General features: G+C 49.0%; 9 protein-coding genes across 9 annotated transcripts; 3 read left to right on the top strand and 6 right to left on the bottom strand.

Moving 5' to 3' along the window:
• Nucleotides 1-233: 233 nt before the first annotated feature.
• Nucleotides 234-1,668, top strand: F9C07_1782 (putative nonspecific lipid-transfer protein; the record flags this gene model as incomplete). Its single annotated transcript, XM_041290420.1, has 2 exons — nucleotides 234-727; nucleotides 783-1,668. The coding sequence occupies 2 exons, from the start codon at nucleotides 234-236 to the stop codon at nucleotides 1,666-1,668; spliced, it is 1,380 nt and encodes a 459-aa protein (XP_041143757.1).
• A 277-nt stretch (nucleotides 1,669-1,945) lies between these two features.
• F9C07_1781 (putative secretory lipase) lies at nucleotides 1,946-3,307 on the bottom strand (the record flags this gene model as incomplete). The annotated part of the gene is made up of 1 exon (XM_041285060.1): nucleotides 1,946-3,307. One exon carries the CDS (start codon nucleotides 3,305-3,307, stop codon nucleotides 1,946-1,948), a length of 1,362 nt encoding a protein of 453 aa, XP_041143758.1.
• Nucleotides 3,308-3,951: 644 nt separating this feature from the next.
• On the bottom strand, nucleotides 3,952-4,916 carry F9C07_2100864 (uncharacterized protein; the record flags this gene model as incomplete). Its single annotated transcript, XM_071508920.1, has 4 exons — nucleotides 3,952-3,980; nucleotides 4,077-4,194; nucleotides 4,225-4,755; nucleotides 4,824-4,916. 4 exons carry the CDS (start codon nucleotides 4,914-4,916, stop codon nucleotides 3,952-3,954), a joined length of 771 nt encoding a protein of 256 aa, XP_071364108.1.
• A 1,333-nt stretch (nucleotides 4,917-6,249) lies between these two features.
• On the top strand, nucleotides 6,250-8,961 carry F9C07_1780 (putative fungal-specific transcription factor; the record flags this gene model as incomplete). The annotated part of the gene is made up of 7 exons (XM_071508380.1): nucleotides 6,250-6,281; nucleotides 6,342-6,476; nucleotides 6,526-6,773; nucleotides 6,827-6,912; nucleotides 6,958-7,571; nucleotides 7,625-7,795; nucleotides 7,854-8,961. The coding sequence occupies 7 exons, from the start codon at nucleotides 6,250-6,252 to the stop codon at nucleotides 8,959-8,961; spliced, it is 2,394 nt and encodes a 797-aa protein (XP_071364109.1).
• Nucleotides 8,962-9,087: 126 nt separating this feature from the next.
• Nucleotides 9,088-9,810, bottom strand: F9C07_1779 (putative 2-haloalkanoic acid dehalogenase; the record flags this gene model as incomplete). The annotated part of the gene is made up of 1 exon (XM_041285061.1): nucleotides 9,088-9,810. One exon carries the CDS (start codon nucleotides 9,808-9,810, stop codon nucleotides 9,088-9,090), a length of 723 nt encoding a protein of 240 aa, XP_041143760.1.
• A 583-nt stretch (nucleotides 9,811-10,393) lies between these two features.
• On the bottom strand, nucleotides 10,394-12,416 carry F9C07_1354702 (amino acid permease/ SLC12A domain-containing protein). The gene has a single exon (XM_041285062.2). It carries the CDS (start codon nucleotides 12,135-12,137, stop codon nucleotides 10,476-10,478), a length of 1,662 nt encoding a protein of 553 aa, XP_041143761.1. The 5' UTR covers nucleotides 12,138-12,416; the 3' UTR covers nucleotides 10,394-10,475.
• Nucleotides 12,417-12,694: 278 nt separating this feature from the next.
• On the top strand, nucleotides 12,695-14,181 carry F9C07_1776 (FAD dependent oxidoreductase superfamily; the record flags this gene model as incomplete). Its single annotated transcript, XM_071508379.1, has 2 exons — nucleotides 12,695-13,283; nucleotides 13,313-14,181. 2 exons carry the CDS (start codon nucleotides 12,695-12,697, stop codon nucleotides 14,179-14,181), a joined length of 1,458 nt encoding a protein of 485 aa, XP_071364110.1.
• Nucleotides 14,182-14,600: 419 nt separating this feature from the next.
• Nucleotides 14,601-14,933, bottom strand: F9C07_1775 (uncharacterized protein; the record flags this gene model as incomplete). Its single annotated transcript, XM_041290433.2, has 3 exons — nucleotides 14,601-14,630; nucleotides 14,711-14,731; nucleotides 14,793-14,933. The coding sequence occupies 3 exons, from the start codon at nucleotides 14,931-14,933 to the stop codon at nucleotides 14,601-14,603; spliced, it is 192 nt and encodes a 63-aa protein (XP_041143763.2).
• A 1,043-nt stretch (nucleotides 14,934-15,976) lies between these two features.
• F9C07_1774 (putative MFS transporter) lies at nucleotides 15,977-17,615 on the bottom strand (the record flags this gene model as incomplete). The annotated part of the gene is made up of 6 exons (XM_041290434.2): nucleotides 15,977-16,325; nucleotides 16,376-16,899; nucleotides 16,967-17,144; nucleotides 17,200-17,353; nucleotides 17,408-17,506; nucleotides 17,567-17,615. The coding sequence occupies 6 exons, from the start codon at nucleotides 17,613-17,615 to the stop codon at nucleotides 15,977-15,979; spliced, it is 1,353 nt and encodes a 450-aa protein (XP_041143764.2).
• Between the last annotated feature and the right edge of the window lie 354 nt (nucleotides 17,616-17,969).

The following is a 17,969-nucleotide window of genomic DNA, read 5'->3' on the forward strand; positions in this document are numbered from 1 at the left end:
GGGATACTACCTCGGATGACCAAAAGTACAGAGTCCATAAAGGCTATATACCAGAATAGTTAAAGAAGCCAGTACGAGTGGCTCTCAACAGTGAGGGGAACCAGCAACCTCGGTCCGGGGTAAAGATCGCCGTCCCCTCACATCAACCAAACAACAACCTCATACATATACTCTCAATACCCACAGCATTCCACCAAAACAATCCACCACTATACAGCACGCAAACACCCAAAATGGCTACAGCAAATTCAAACAACGCCTACGTCCTAGGCGTAGGAATGACCCAATTCCTCAAACCCCGCCGCACCCGCGAATACCCCGAACTCGGCTACGAAGCCGGCGTGAAAGCCATGATCGACGCCCAGATCAATTACGACGACGTCCAAACCGGAATCGCATGCTACTGCTATGGAGATAGCACCTCCGGCCAGCGGATCTTTTACCAATTCGGCATGACGGGCATTCCTATCTACAACACGAACAACGCCTGTGCGACGGGCTCGACGGGTCTACATTTGGCGCGGACGATGGTGAAGGGTGGTACCGCGGATTGTGTTCTAGTCGTAGGTTTTGAGCAGATGCGACCAGGGTCGATTAAGAGTGTTTGGGATGATCGACCCAGTGCGCATGGGCCGTCGACGAGGTTGATGGAGGAGGTGTATGGCAAGGATCCGGCGCCGAGGAATGCGCAATATTTTGGGAATGCGGGGCGGGAGTATATGACTAAGTGAGTTATTTTCCAACAGCGCCACGTCAAGTTGTGTGTCTAATGTGAGGCTCAGGTTCGGGGCAAAGGCAGAAGATTTCGCAGAGATCGCACGTATCTCGCATGAACATTCCCAGAGAAACCCATATGCTCAATTCCGGACCTCGTACACCCTCGAGCAGATCCAGAACTCGGGTACTATCTTTGCTCCGTTGACGAAATTGCAATGCAGTCCAACTAGTGACGGTGCCGCGGCTGCTGTTATCGTGTCGCAAAAGTTCCTAGATGCTAGGCCACACTTGAAATCCCAGGCTATTCTCATTGCAGGACAGCAGCTCATGACCGACGGACCGGAAGTATACTCACGAAGTGCGATCGACCTGGTAGGCTTCCAGATGAGCAAGCAAGCTGCGGAACGGGCGATGGCCGAAGCGGGTGTCACGCCCAAGGATATCAAGGTTTGCGAATTGCACGACTGCTTTTCGGCAAATGAACTTCTACTCCTCGATGCGCTTGGCTTTTCGGAGCCAGGCAAGGCTCATGAGCTGGTTCGTCGAGGCGATATTACATATGGTGGCCGGGGACCTGTTATTAATCCTTCTGGTGGACTTATTTCCAAAGGCCATCCCCTTGGGGCTACTGGTGTGGCGCAATGTGCCGAGCTCACTTGGCAGTTACGGGGGTGGGCAAATAATCGCTTGGTTAAGGGGACTAATGTTGCTTTGCAGCATAATTTGGGTCTTGGTGGTGCCGTCGTAGTGACGGTTTACAAGAGGGCTGATGGACAGAGTAACCCGGCACTTTCGGATGCAGAGGTACGACAGAAATCTGCATTGGGCTATAACCCCGCGGTAGAGGCGCGCTATGTTAGACCTGAGGATGGAGAGAAGGTTCGGAGTCGGACGAAGCGACATGACCATCCTCTGAAGGAGACGGTGGGGACTCTGTCGGCACGTATTTAGTGCTGAGTCTGAACTCCGGCTACTGGTGTGGGGGTTCGACAGTACTAAGGATTTGTGGTGAGAATGATCATTGATTCTTCACTCGATTATACGGAATAAATGTTCATTGGCAGGTAGTTATGGAAATTGTATGACACAAAGGATATCAACATATAACAAACCAGACATGGACAAGACACTATATAACGCATTTCGGTCGTAATCATGATTGAAACATTGCCACGCCGATCGGACAAGCTTAACCGTCTTTCGTAGAAAGACTTCCACAATCAAGGCATTAGCCGACGACACCAGGACCGATCGGCCCCGCCAGGATTGCCTTGAGGAGGGTAAGGATCTCATCGCCCAAGGCTAGGAGAGCCTTAGGGTCAGCAAGACCAGTGACCGCAGTAGACTTAGTACATCCCTGTTGGACGGGCTTATTATTCATACGATCCATAATCCAGAGCAGACCGTCAGCAGACCCTGTGATCTCGAGCGATGCATGTTCAGAGAGCTCATCACGCTTATACTCGACACTGGCTCCAGCATTACAATAAGTCTCAACAAGAGCATCGGTGTCATTCACGGGGCTTATCTCATCCCCAACCGACTTGTACACCAAAAGAGGGATCTTGGGCACATGCTGTCCCATCGCATTGGCGTCCATTACTTTCACAGCCGCCGGCTGATCAAAGATATTCCGATCGTTCGTATAATCGTAGATATCCTGCCCGAGGTATTGAAGTATGTCTCCGGAAAGACACAGGTTCTGGGTCTTGTTAAAGTCTGCCCTCTTCGATGGTTTAAGCCCGTCATTAATAAGTTGCTGGATGTCGGGATACTCATTCGCCAGACCTTGGATGCCGGAGGGAACGAGTCCGACAAACAGACCTTTGTTGACCGCATCAATGACTGGTCGAATCTTGGGCACGGTACCGCCCAGTGCGGCTCCCACGATATTTAGCTCGGGGGCATAGGTAGGATGAAGCTCGGCGGCAAATCCACTGGCCAAACTTCCACCAGAGTAGCCCCATAGCGCGATAGTGGGATCCGAAGTGATGTTTGTAAAGCTCGAGGATGCCAAGGCAGCGCGAATGTTGTCTAAAACGGCTTGGCCGGAGAGGTTGTTGGCCAGGAAGGCTGCCTTAGGTCCGAGATGATCTGGGACTGTCACCACCCAGCCTTTATTAAGGGCTGCGCCGAAGAACAACAGTTCCACTTGTGGGATCACCAGACCCAAAATACCGTCGTGAGCTGCCTCAAGCTGTAAGGCGTACGAAGGCGCACAGTTTGGATCCGCTGCATCTTCAGCGACCTGGTAGGAGAGCAACTTGGAGTAATCAGCATTGTGGGGAATCAGGATGGTGGAGACTGTTGCAATGGCATTGCCAGAGGAGTCGCTTGTGCGGTACAAAATTTGATGTGCTGCCTGGATATTGACTTTTGCGAAGCCGAGCGCTGCAATTGGGTTTGGGGGAGTTCTGTGCCGAAGGATTGTTCCAGGTGCCGAGGACTCAAAGCCTTCGGGAGGGATATAAAAAGGGTCGTCCACTGGTAGTGCAGGTGCAGTGGCCCGCGCAGGCAGTTGGGCCGGGAAGGCCGAAACGAGCGGGAGCACGGCGAAGAGTGGTGCCAACAAAAGGCTTAACCTGGCCATGTTGTGTTATCTTGAATGTGCAATTGACATCAGAGGCAGAGGACATACGGCGTATATATATCGCTTCATTCCCATATATCAGTCTAGCAATCCGTAGGCAGGCTACCATGCTATCACGATGAATACGATTGGATAGGCTAGGATATAGCCAGTCATTTCTCAATTCTGGGCGTGATGTGACTAGAAGAGAATGGCACATGAATGGCACATTGTGGGAACACAGTACGAAGTCCAGTATGGATATTTGTCAACAACCGAGGTTTGTCAGGGCTGTTTTAATGAAGCGCATTAGGCTGCTTAGCAACGAATCCTTGACGCATATTAGAAGGAGTCTAAAATGCGGGGCGGGTAGTATAGGGCTCAAATATGGGATCTACGCACCCTGGTCACGAATCCTATCACGCCTCCGAAAACAACCCGATGCATGGAGCTAGCCAATCCTCTCACTAGGAGTTATTATTTTCCTCCTATGTGAGATTAAGGGTCACTCAACAGTTTCGCCGATTCACTATATCTCTATCAGAAGAGCCTCGGCATTTTTGATACTCCACGTTTTGTTGGGAACATTTTTATGTGATTTCCCCCTTCTTGAAGGATTGCTCTAAATTAAATACGTGCCACTAATTCAAGCAGGGTCTATAATATCAAATGAGCTTGAGACTTCGACCAGAACCTGTTGGATCACCAGCTTAGTGTATATAACATACAAAATGCATGTGCCTTGGTACAGCTGATCCTTTCCCCTTCCGAATAGAAATGCAGCACTCACGTCGATCTCCTTGTGAAGAATATGGGGTAAATGCCTTGCCCTCGTATTCATCGTATTCACACGTGTATTTCCCCTTCATCACCTTTGATTTGAGCATGTGGGTCATACAACACACGGGCTACAGTGGAAGAGGTTGACTCTATTTTACGATTTCAATCGCTCGGAGGTGCAAGGGGTTCAAGTCTACAGACAATGCCCAAATTTTGGGCCTCTCCAGATTGTCGCCTAGTACGTATTTGAAACAACCCTGATTTTGGATCTGGGGTTGTCGTTCTAAATAACGACCCAGGACTATCGCCATAACCTTTACTAATAACGTGAGGAGCTCAGTGCTGAGCCTTCCATTTCTACTGCTGAAGATATTATTGCATTCTGTAGCCAGCTTCATGACTCCTACTAGACCAGATGCATTGAAGATTCTATGTTGAGGTTTGTTGCCCTCTCCAGCATCACTTCTAGTAGCTAACATTGGTGTCTTCGGTTCGTCATCGCTGTCATTGGTACTTAGTGTGACTAGTTCGTGGGATATTCCATCCTTCGGGAGCCCTCCCAACTGCTGTAAGACACTGGCAATCAACCAGACATCTTCTGCAATGGCTATAAGTTCAGATCTTCCGGACTTCGTCATGACAGCAAAAGCTTTAGGCTTAAGAGAGTATTCAATCTCGGTCACAGAAATCTAAGAATTGCGGATCCAGATCCAACTGTTTCCATTAACGCAGGTCTTTGGAGGCATTACCGACTTACTATTAGAAGAAAACCCTTGATACGGTGAAGAGTTCGAATGACGGGGCGATGTAAGCCTCCTAAGCATTGATTAGTCTGAATCCTGTGATACATGTTACATCTCCATGTTGATGGTGGTTAACGAATCAGCTTGGTATGTCTACATTGAAAATGTATCCTGTTTCTGTATATTTAAGGCTAGTTGGTTCCATTTCGATATTACTGTGATATTTGAGATTAATTACCTTGAAGCTTCCTTATATTTTAGTGGCAATTTGATCTAGTCGTTAATAGCAGCCCAGAATAAGGCATCTTTCTACGAAAATATATAGCGGTATGCTGATCTCCTGCTTCCTGCTTGACTGGCAAGCTGATTCACGACGTATACATAACAGGGATTATAAGTTATTCATCACGTAGGCGCACGTAAATAGCTCCCCAGAATTACCCCTTAGCATGCTATGCGCAGAGTACTTCATGTCAAGACCGCAGTTATTTCCAAGTACGAACGGACAGTGAAGAATGTGTGCTCATCAGCCTTGGCAGTGACTGCCTTAAAGGGTATAGTGCGCCAAGAGAACGCGTGAAGCTATTCAAAATATTTTTCTCTGCTTGCCGACCTGCCTTGCGAGTTGCGACCGACTGACTTACGATGGCCGAATCAGCTAGGCCTGCTACTCCTGACCGTCAGAACTCTGCGCGTCTCGATCGAGACAATAGAATACGTATATTGACTCTACGGGACGCGGGGTTTACCTATCAAAAAATTGTCGACCAGCTGCCCGGTATAACATATCGGCAGGTGCAATATACATGCCAAGTCCAGACATACTCACCTAAAAAGGCTCGTGGCAAAACACCCAAGCTGAGTGCCGCCCAAGTGGATGATATAATCGCCTTTATATCGTCCTCTGAGCGGACGAAACGGTTACCATACAAGAAGGTAATTGAAGAGCTTGAGCTAAAGGTTTCCACGGTGGCTTTGGCTAGAGCTCTTCGGAAGCGAGGTATCTCACGTGGTGTCGTGAAATCTTAACGGGCTTCCTTTTTTCGTCTTTCACCTTCTCTATTGAAGCACGACCTGCCGGTTTTCTCTCTGCATACCCCGACTGTGTGGTGGCCACTCACGGAGCCGCATACTCCAGACTCCAGTCATTATGCAAACCTCACGAAGATCTTCCCCGCTTTATCATTGCGAAGCACTGTCTCCATAGTCAATTTATTATACTACACCAGATTCGATTAGGGCAGGTGGAGGGGCGGTTGATGATTGGTGGACGCCCCGAGGCTTATCGCCCGCGCCCGCATCCCGTGATCCGGCTATGACTTTCATGTCGGCCACTCTCTCTCTCCTTGTATTCAAGCCATATGTGGCATCAATAGATTCAAATATACCTCTTCATGTCGTGTGGGAACAAGAGGTATCCCACTGGGTGAGAATTGCGCAATGCCAACCGATAAGAAGCGCGCCGCACGAGCGTAAGTCTGCAGCATCAAGCTATCAAGAATTACTTTAGAGACTAACGTTCTATTATACAGCTGCGACGAATGCCGGCGCTTGAAGGAGAAGTGTGAAGGTGGGATTCCCTGCAGTAGATGCTCCCACTTTCGTCGCTCGTGTGAATTTAAGAATCGCGTATCAAGGGTGCGCGAATTTCGTGCCTACGTACCGAGGTATTTTGGCTCGATGCCTACTATTTATACGTCCCTAACGGGCTGTTAGAACCAGATCCCCTGCCGTAAGAGCAGATGTCCGAGAGTTAGCTGAGCGCTCAACGTATATGGAGCGGATATTAAGACACACGATGCAAGGAATCTCCCTTGATACGGATACTCTCTCCCAGATGGCAAATGCCCTCGCGTCGAATCAGGAGCATCCCAGGGAACCCCCTCTGGAACCCGAAGAGGTCGATGGACTCCCTATAGATGACGAAGCATGTACAATTGACCCGGTTGAAGATACTACTACTCGTTCGTGCCCTTCTATGACTGCTGTACTTATTAACCGAGCTAATGTATGCCAGATTATTCTGGGGAATTCTCATACTGGAACTTTTCCATGCGCATCAAACACCAGATTGAACATCAAACCCGGCGATCAATTGCTCAGGTACACACTACAAATGTGTCATAGGACGAACGCTAACTGAAGCAGCACACTCGTAATGCCGATCAGCGGGTCTTTGAGTACTGGCGAGCGCAACAACTACGTTCTGGCCAGAGTCACCTATCCGCCGCCATTTCCTCCTGTCCGCCACGGCAAATAGCCAGGTTTCTGGCTAACACCTTTTTCAAGTACGCTGAAACACATTACTTTTTTGTCCAAAAGAGGTGGTTCTTCGAGAACCTCAACGTGCTTTATAGCGACCCTGGCAGTTTTGGTAGGAAGGGTGCTGCTGTCATAAGCATTTTGCTTACCGTATTCGCGGTTGGGACACAGTATGCGTACTTGGACTCGCCCAGTCACAATACAACGAGCGATGGAGACTTCTCGGAAGATGACATTGGTGCCACCTTCTATCAGAATGCGGTCCGACTATTACCTGAAATTATCGAATCGTCTTGTTTAGAAAGCGTCCAGGCATGCCTACTCTTCGGGTTTTACTCATTGCCAATTGATGCGTCCGGCCTCGGCTATATCTATATCAACCTCGCCGTGCGACTCGCTATGCAGAATGGTATGCATCGGAAGTGTAAAAGTGACGTGTTCAACCCAGATATGATTGAGACGCGGAATCGTGTTTGGTGGACGGCATATTCGCTGGAGAGGTAAGGCACAATGGTTGTATGGACTGAGTACAAAGCTGATCGCGGGTTCGCAGAAAAGTATCTATTTTCCACGGGCGACCTTTATCCGTTCTGCGATCGGATGTCGACACAGATGTCCCCGAGTATCGCGAAGGGATGCACATCGAACATCCTCCTTGGAATATTGCACGCGCTGTCACATCTGTCCAACTTATCCATTTTCTTGAAGACTTCTTCCATGAATTGTGAGCGCCGAATCCACCCGTTAGACTTAGTACTGCAAAACACTGACGTTGGGTCTAGATCTCTCCTGCGACATTGTGAAAAGAAAGCAGTACCGAATATCTTGGCTCGTTTGTGGGACAAGAAACGCGCTATGGCAGATTGGTGGGATTCAATGCCACAAGATGTACTTGGTGGCTCAAGTCAACCACAGAATCTAAGCCGCGCTGCAGTGCATCTGCGCCTTGAGTATTGTCTAGTCAATATGTTTATCGGACGGCCATTTCTCCTTAGAGACCGGACCACACAATCCCCCCGAAGCTCTCCAGCTGGACCAGAATTCACAAGTACAGGAGGCGAAAATGGCGAGGGCTCCAGTCCAAAGCAGACATCTAGTACACAGAGTCTCGTCAAGGACTGCACAGAGGCTGCAACGGAGGTGATTCGACTTTGTCAAATACTGCAAAACAATGGTCCGGGTCTCGCCAGAGCTTCCTACATTGAATACAGTTCGTGTCGGGCCTCACTACTAGTGTTGATCGCCTACTCCATCCAGAACCGTTCGGCGGAGTACCACAAAACACTACAAGACGGGCTGGATATGATCCGCGAAATGGCAGCCTCTGGGGACTCGGCACGATCGGAGGTGGCGCTAATTGAGGCGCTGGAACGAGCTCTTGCTCGTTTGCATTCCGAAGCACAACCTACACAGCCGAGTGATTTCCCCTCAGAGACAATACCTACGATGTCAGACTATGAAGCATTCAAGCAATGGGGATCATCCTGGAGGAGCGGTGGGGCACTGAATATGTGCGACAATGTTGCTGTCCCTGAAACAACTGCTGTAGTGTCAGCCGGCTCTGCACTGCCGCCTGTGAACTCGGATCCCAACTCGGTTGGTTATATGGAGCCTCTGAATCTCACTGCGTCATCAAATGAGTCCCGTCGAGATATGCAGATGGACGCCCTCAATGCCTGGGACCCGGTCAATGAGTTATCCATCTTTGGTGCCGGCAATCTAGCACTGTCATCGGCATGGCCGACACAGACAGAAACGCAAGTGCTTGAGCAATTCCTTGCCGTGCCCGAGGCTGGCTTCGTGCCTCGTCTTGAAGCCGATCGCCACGGTGGTTTCGCACAAATGTTTCCCTACCGAGCGTCCCAAGACGCCAGGACATCTCCACGCTGAGCAAGGCCATCGTTGGAACATTCTCATTGTATATTGCTGTAAATAGTACGTTATGATGACTGGATCAGCTTCAAGTTGTTGGTCTCACTGCAATGTGTATTCTTATTTATTAATACCTCAAAAACACTACCCCGAAACGGCAATAATCTTGTCCGCCATCTCAGGCAAAGAATCCTCCAACACCTCCAACTGGGTATCAAAGATCTCCGCACACGACTCCTTCTCATACACCGTACAATAAGCCCCTCTGAACCCGACCTTAACCGCCGCCGAAACATCCCACATATGCGCCGCCGCAAACCACTTCACATCCTCCTCTGCAAATTTCCCCATCGCAGGCCTATACGCCGCAAGTGTCGGCTTAGCCACTCCCTGCGAATCACAACTAATAAAGTTCTCCAACGGCATATCCACCCCAGCCCGCTCAAAATACCCCCTCACACGCTTCGTATCCCCAGTCGTAAGACACCAAACCGTGAAACCCGCCTCTCGTAACTTCGCAAAGCACTCCCGGGTCCCGGGTCTCAGCTCCAGCTCCGAATATCCCTGGACACACTGATCCCTCTCAGCCTCCGTCGCAAACAACCTCGGGTCCTCGATTCCCGCCATGTGTAACGTCCGATAGAACAGCGCCGTAATAACCTCTTTATACGGTTTATACCGTTCCGAAATCGACAAAAAGGTAAATTCAAGCTCGGCGGCGGTCATCCAGCTGAAGCCGAAGAAACGGGGCGTGATGCATTGCGCGCGCAGCTTGTCGCCGATGACGCGGTCGATGCAGTTGTAGAAGGCGTCGAAGGAGACACAGGTGCCGACGACGTCGAAGACGACGTGTTTCTTTGGGGTCATTATTTCTTGTGTTTCTCTGTTGTGATTGTGGGATGTGGGGTTGGAATTATCGATGGGGTATCACGCTTGTTTGTAGATGGTTTTAGTGTGTTGCGTGCTGTTGATCTCTCTAGTCACTTATTTATACTCAATTGGCCTTTGAGTCATGTTCTCACCCTAGAATGACCGTCCACGTGGTAAATACCATGAGTCGAGGTTGTGCTGACACTGGAACCGATAACGGAGGAAGCTGTTTACCGGGATAGACCTTATCGAGAGCTTTCCCCGCTATCACTGATACTCTTGTTATCGTCGCCGGCATTTGCAATACCGGTCGGATATCGCTTACCTGGTTGGGTAGGTCCGGGCCGGTAAGTTGTGATTGGTTTGTTTTGCCGGTCGGCGGTCATGTGATGGATCTGATTAGACCAGATAAGATAATTGATAAGGCGGATAAGACAATCAACATCTGAATAATGGGGTTGAATTGGTGTAACATTGTTGTGATCATGATGATCCAATGGTATGATCGAGATGTATAATGTAAAATATTCTAAGTAGATGACGATCGTACGATGTAAATTCTCATGAAAAGTGTTCTCCACTTGAATATGAATTATCATTGTTGTTACTATAACTGGTATCTTCAAGGTATATATATATTCCCCAAGGTTCAAGGAATAACACTAAGACCACAAAATATTCAATCTCCTCCACCCCTTCTTCGGCTTCGGTTCCGGCTCCGGATTATTCTGATAATTCTCAATAAAAGGCCGAATCGGAATCTCCTCTAATGGAATAATCCTCGTCTTCTTGACGAACTTATAGCCCAGGTAGATAACCAAAATAAGCGGCCCGTTCAAATACGACGAGATAAACGTTTCCGTATCCCAATGTCCATGCATGAACGTCTTATAACCACCGGTAAAGAACAGAATGACTAACAGGATCAAAGAGAACCACGTACTCCAGGGCTGGAATGGCGCTGCCCACGGCAGTTCCTTATGACGGTCTATGCCTTGCTTCTTGCATCCGTAGTAGAAACGGAGGTAGACGATACAGATACAGACCCAGTTTACTAGCGTGGATATGGCGACGATATCTTGTAACCAAGTGAAGACTGTACTTGCCGAGTCGGAGAGGGTCATGTAGCCTAGGGCCATGAAGAGGCCGTATAGCGCGACGGAGATGTAAGGGACGCCGAAGCGGTTCATTCGTTTGAAGAATTTCGGGGCGTGGCCGTTGCAGGCCATGCCGTAGAGGATGCGGGAGCCGCCGAGCATGTTGGAATTTCCTGAGGACCAGGCGGAGGTGAGGACGACGGCGTTGATGATGGATGGTACTGCGGAGATGCCTGCGTTGCGGGCGGCGATGACGAAGGGGGAATGGGCTGCTGTGCTTGTTGAGCCGAGGAGATTGGGGTCGTTGGATGGGACGACTAGGCCGACCATGAAGATTGTTAAGATGTAGAAGAGGAAGATTCGAACGAAGATCCGGCGCGCGGCTTGGGGGATCGCGTGGCGGGGATTGCGTGTTTCAGCGGCAGCCACTGTGATGTTGTCGATGCCGGAGTATGCGTAAAGAGCGTTGTCGAATGTAGTCCAGAATCCCATGAACCGGCCTAATGAGCCCTCAACCCCGAGGTATTGGACGAAGGGCCCTGGGTTCTTCCAGTAACTGAATCCGATGGCTTTATGGTCGGGACCTCCTCCACATGTGATCACCAAGGCCATGATATTGATTCCAATGACTAGCATGATCTTCAGCATGGAGAAGCCGAATTCCAGCTCTCCATAGATACGGACGAAGAGGAGTGCTGTGATGAGCATGACGACACCGAACACAGTTATCCAAATTGCATTGTTGATTGTTACCCAGAACTGAACAATGACGGCCGCTGCGACAATCTCGGACGGAATTGATACCACGTAGGAGTATACATGGTTCCACCCAACGGCAAATGACAACGCAGGATCGCAGAAGAGTTCAAGGTATCGAATAGCACCACCTGTGAGAGGGGCCAGGGCGCCCATTTCACCAACGCCGAAGACAACGCTCGACACCGTGAGACCAATAATGGAGTATCCGAGAAAAGCTCCCAGAGGCCCCGCCGTTGCGATGGCTCGTCCAGAGCCCAGGAAAAGACCAGTTCCGATGGTACCAGCCAGCGCGATCATCTGAATATGGCGCTGGTGGAGGCCTTGCTTGAAGTCATGCACCTCCTCCAGCTGGCCGGCGGTGTTCTCCACATCGTACGATCCCACATTGTCGTGGAAGCCTTTTTTCTCTGCAATAGATGTCGGACCAGCTTCGTCAAACGAGGGGTATTCTGCGGTATGGGGAGGCATCTTGCTCGAAACTACAATTTAGTGTTAAACGAGAGATGGGAGATCGTGTGCTCAACCGGGGTGACATGTTCCCATTTTTGTATAAATTTTCGTATATCTATGTGCAGTTTTAGGTTCTTCATGGGGCTATTTCCCCCGCTTATCAGAAGCTAATGCAAAGCCAATATCAAATCCCATTTCCTTCATTGGCGGGACTTCTGCACATAAGTGGCTAAGATAAGAACTAAGTGAACCGGATGGATCCCGGCAAGTTTACCACGTTGGACCTGTCAAGGGGATGAGCTTGACGGCCAGATACAGAAGTAAGTTAATTGAACTACTGATAAACCGGAGACGTCTCTGGTGGAGACCGAACCGACCATGGATATCCGCCGGTTTAAATTAGGCAATTCCGGTCCGGTAGCGAGCTTTTAGTGATCCAAAGAATCGTACGCCGTACCGAGGCCGAGCGATAAGATAAGACCTCGGACGCATCACTTTTATAATTAACTCCGTGTCATCTTTTGCATAGTTACTCCAAGCTATAGGGCTCATAACTTCACATTTCCAAGACAAATATGCAACTGCCTGCTTCGAATGGGACTGTAGCTGCTTCTACAGCTGAAACACCACCTACAGGATGCTTTCCTGTTCCTAATCCTGGGGAATGTTTCTGGCAAACCCAGCCTCATCCGAAGAGTAACCATCGCTCGACGGAACAATTGCCCGAGCACAGTGACATTGTTATAATCGGCGCTGGCTACGCTGGTATCAGTACAGCCTACCATATCGTGAAGGACCATAAGGATTTCAACAAGTCAATCACAATTCTGGAAGCCAGGGGAGTGTGCTCGGGCGCAACAGGTCGCAACGGCGGTCATCTCCGGCCAGACTTCTACGGTCATATTCCCACATACATCGATCGCGCCGGTGCGCGTGCAGGGGCTGAGATAGCGGAGTTCGAGATAGCTCACCTTCCCGCACTCAAGAAAGTCATTGAGGAAGAGAAGATCGATTGTGACTTTACCTTGACAAGGACCATCGACGTCTGGTGCAACGGGGAAGCCGCAGCAAAGGCCAAGGCGACCTTCGACAGCGTAGTTGCGCAAAAGTTTGAATACATGAATGATGCTATCTTCTACACCGGCAAGGAGGTTGAAGGTGTAAGTGCTTGCTGACCCTTAGTTGAATCATAGGTGCTAATAGGAGGCAGATTTGTGGCGTCAAAGGTGCTGTTGCATGCGCTTCATACACGGCTGGTACCGTATGGCCATATAAATTTATCATGCACCTTACTGAGTCTCTCCTTGCGACGGGCAAGGTAAACCTTCAGGCATATACCCCGGCGACCTCAATTGCACCTGATTCAAATGGCGGGTATGTGATTGAGACTCCACGGGGAAAGATGCACGCGGACAACGTCATCCATGCGAATAATGCCTACGTCGCAGGCCTCCTCCCAGAGTATGAGAAAAACATTATTCCCTGCAAGGGTATTTGCTGTCGAATTACGGTGCCAGAGGGAACAACAGCACCCCTTCTTAACAACTCCTACATCAACCGAACAGAAGACAACACTCTATCATACTTGATCCCGCGAGCCGACGGCAGTATCATTGTCGGTGGCGCCGCCGCGAAGTTCCGGCCATTCCGGGAGCAATGGTACAACAACGTGGACGATAGTGTTCTCATCGATTCGGCAAAGGACTATTATACAGACTATATGCAACGGACGTATCGTGGGTGGGAGAACTCCGGGGCTAAAGTGGACAAGATTTGGACTGGAGTTATGGGCTACTCCTATGACTCGAATCCTCACGTTGGTGAAGTGCCTGCCAAGGATGGCCAGTTTATTATCGCTGGGTTTAATGGCCATGGTATGCCGGTCATCTGGTTGGCGGCTAAGGAGCTGGCAAAGATGGTTGCGCAGGGAACATCGTTCGAGGAGACGACTATGCCGAGGTTATTCAAGACGACACAACTCCGTATTGACCGGGCAAAGAATGGGAGCGAAGAGGATGGTGATATTTTAGGAACTGGTAATTTCCCGGCGACGAAACAGTAGTGCCTTTGTCATGGATATAAGAATGAATGCCTTGTACGATTTTAGCATTTGACATTGGTAGGACTGCCGAATTTACAGAATGTAAATATTTTCTGAACTTGGGAGCAACCCGACAGCGTAATGTCGTTTTGTGTATCTTTTTTTTTCTTTTCTTTTATTATTATTATCATCTCGTTGGGCAATTGCAGATCGCGTTGCAAGATAGAGTAGAAGAATTTAGAGCCCCGCAAGTAGTTCTAAGCATTTTAATGAATCACAAATCGGAAAAAAAACTGCATTGTATATCTTGATGGTCGCTCAACAGATATAATACTCCACAGCCCCCCAAAAACGTCAATTGCGAGAGACCAAATTGTCAACTGACAAATCCTTGACTTAATAGACCACTAAACCTGCAGTCCCATCTCACCCTAATCCGCTTAAACGGACTCACAGCACTTGAAGCAGCCCTATAATCATTGTCAGAAAGTCGTCTACCTACTATACCACGGTGTCTCGGCCTCGACGAGAAGGCAAGAGGTGTACATACAGGGCCTTCACGGTAAAGAGCCTATTGTCATGTTAGCGGTCAGGTATGCAAGAATCCGTGCTCAGCTATATGAACAACATACCTGGTGTTCAGCATCGCAGTACTGATTGGAACCAGCGCTGTAGGGATGACATTCCTCAAGACAGTTCTTGGGGTTCTGGCCCTGTGCCATGACGGCGGGAGTAAGGGCAACGATGGCGGCGAAGATGCTGAGGAAACGCATTGTGATTGTTCAAAGGTTCGTTAAGAGGTTGTCAGAAAGATAGAAGAAGAATTGTTGGTTGCTGTGTCTGGCTGAATGGTCTCTTGCTCAATGGAAGTTCGAACCCTTTTATACCCTTGCCTTATGATCTGAATGTAACGTTGTGTTCAACTCCGCTACAGTGGCAAACCCCATACGTGGAGTATTCCCTCGACCAGAGAACATACGCAGTGTATCCGAGTCAGTCGTTACATCATACTAACGGTGTAAGGTACTCGTTACTATTAATGGACCTAAATCAATGATCGTCATAATAGGCGAGATAGTATGTGGATCCGGGACCCGTCTATTCCCAAGTTTGGGCTGGACTGGACCGGGCATCTCAACCCCATTCTTGGTGAAACCAGGCCCCAGAACTGAAATATTGGAAGGTATCGGGTTTCTTATTGCCCCGTAAGCCCCGTTTTATTGCATATCCCCACAATATGTATGCAGTTGTTTCCATGGATTCTCCCGTCCCAACGGTCTGCTTGACGGAGTTAATCGTCTTGGACTTGTCTCAATAGTTGGAAATAGCCGTTGACGATTGAGGCTGAACATAATAGTTTCTGTGGTCGCTATTGGATGTCTTTGCTGGTACAGGAAGTGTGGAGAGTTCCGTTAGGATTTATTCTTCTCATAGAAACTTTCTATTATCGGATGTTGCTACTTCAGCATAAATTTAGATAGTAACGCATCAAGGGATACAAAAAACATCCCCTACGGAGGTCTAGCAATATTCACCACTCATTATTGACCAAGACCCTACGCTCCTTGGAAGGCCAACGACTGTGGCTGAAGAAATGTTGCCACTGTCAAGGGATGGCTCGGTGGGGTCTAACCGATCCACAAACCCCGATAATGAATGACGCCTAGACAGAGAAGCGGAGAAACTCGATACTAAATTGACTTAGAAGATGGAGCTAATATTCATTACTGAGTAGACAAAAACCATCTCCTAAGACATCCTAAAGCAGGCTAGGCTGCATATATCCCTTCCCGCACGATCATCGCAGAAACCCCGATCACAGTGTATACTTGAACAGGGGACTTTTCTCTCCCATTTCATTCAACTCCTCATCCGTATACCGGTCTCGGATCTCTGCTTCGCTTAACTGGGCCTTCTGTTTATTCAACCTAAAGAGACAGAACTCAAGTACCAGGCATGCTACCAAACCTGCCGACGCAAAGGCAAAGGAGTTTCCGTAGCCGGTGGGATAACGGGGCGCCTCTTTCTCCTGATAGATGAAACTGCCGATAATGCCTCCCGCATTACCCATACAGACCAGATAGCCAATGCCAATTGCCCGCTTCGTGGGGTTGGGAAGATTGGAGACGTTCCAGGCGTTTACGCCAGGTAGAATGGGGTACATCCTATATGAGACTGAGCTTTCAGGTGTGGGGTGGAAGGATTGTGTACTTACCCAAAACAAGCTAGACAGACTCCAAAGTAACACAGTGCTATGTTATCACGTATATCGGCTGCTTTGGTGAATAAGATGCTGAAGGCGACGACCTGTAGTAGTTGAGGGATAATGATAAAAGGCATGCGCCATGTGTAGCGATCGGCGAAAACCGAGAATATATAAGCTGAAAAAGCACCAACGGCGTAGGGTGGAATGGTTAACAACTGTGCTCTGGCGGAGGTGAATCCCATGCTTTGGATAATCTGGGGCATGGTGAACTTAAGGGCGTAGTTGGGTACGGCGTTAGACCAGTTGGCGAGGATTAGTAGGTAGATTTTCCAATCCGTCAAAACACTAATCAAGGCGCTCCAAGCTACTCCATCTTTATGGGCTCCTTGGGTGCTGTTCGCGATTTGCCGAACCTCCAGGAAGCGAACCTCATCGGACGTAAGCCACCCCGAGGAAAGTTGAGGCGAGTCAAGAAGCAAGAAGAAAGTAAGCACAGATAGGCAGATAGTAGCAAGACCTTCGATTATGAATATCTGAAGTTATATAGCGCGTTAGCTAGGATATGTGGGGTACAGTTAAGGAGCTGTGTTGGTGACGCACCCATCGCCAGCCTTCGTAGCCAGCAATACCATCCATCTTGGCAATGACAAAAGCGAGAAGCCCGGAGAATGCTCCTCCCGAGGCAGCCGATGTGTATAGGATAGCGATGCGTGTTTGGGTTTCGTTGGGAAGATACCATTTGGAGATGATCAAAACAGCGCCTGGAAGGAATCCTGCCCTGTCTTATGTTAGAGTCTAGAGGTAACAGCGTAGCTCGGCTGACATAAACCTACTCGAATAAGCCCAGGAGAAACCGGATGCCAACCAGGGAGCCAAAGTTCTGAACAAATCCTGTGCAGGTCATGATTATGCCCCAGACAAGAATCAAGGATCCCAGATACACAGAAGGTCGTTTAAAGTGGTTAAGGATTATGTTACTAGGAACCTCTTGTGTTGCGTGTTAGGAGTGATACTTTAGTTTGCGGAACAGAGTGAACGCACCGGCAAGAACATAAGGGATAAAGAAGACAGACAAGGCAATGTTGTATTGGTTGCCATTCATCCCCAAGGCGGGAAGAAGTCCTTCTATTTTCGCATTACCTAGACAAGTCCCATGTCAGCGGTATACCTAAAAGAGGCACACTGGAGTGTAGAATATACCAATGTTCGTTTTATCAATGTATGCAATCAGATATAGTAGAACGAGCATGGGGATCAGCCGCCACTGCGGGTGTATCTTAGCATTTCACTGGACAATAAGATCATGGAAAGAGAAAGCTGCGCACATCGACCTGGAAACACAATATGTTGTTAGCAATTCGCTGTATGTAATATCTAGGAAAGCGCATCGGACCTTTCTCAGCACCCTGGCCTTTGCCTCATCAGAGAAGTTGGCAAGGAATTCTTCGTCGTCAGAAGATAGGCCGCGAGGCTGATGCTCAAGATGCATAACAGCCTCCTTCTCCGAGGATAGGTTTTCCTCGTCAAACGTCCGATCGGTAGTCATGATGAGCACGCAGCACAAAGCCAAGACAAATTGATCGACAATGCCCCAGATCTAGGC

Source organism: Aspergillus flavus, chromosome 2 (genome assembly GCF_009017415.1).
Source record: "Aspergillus flavus chromosome 2, complete sequence".
Classification (NCBI taxonomy): Eukaryota; Fungi; Ascomycota; class Eurotiomycetes; order Eurotiales; family Aspergillaceae; genus Aspergillus; species Aspergillus flavus.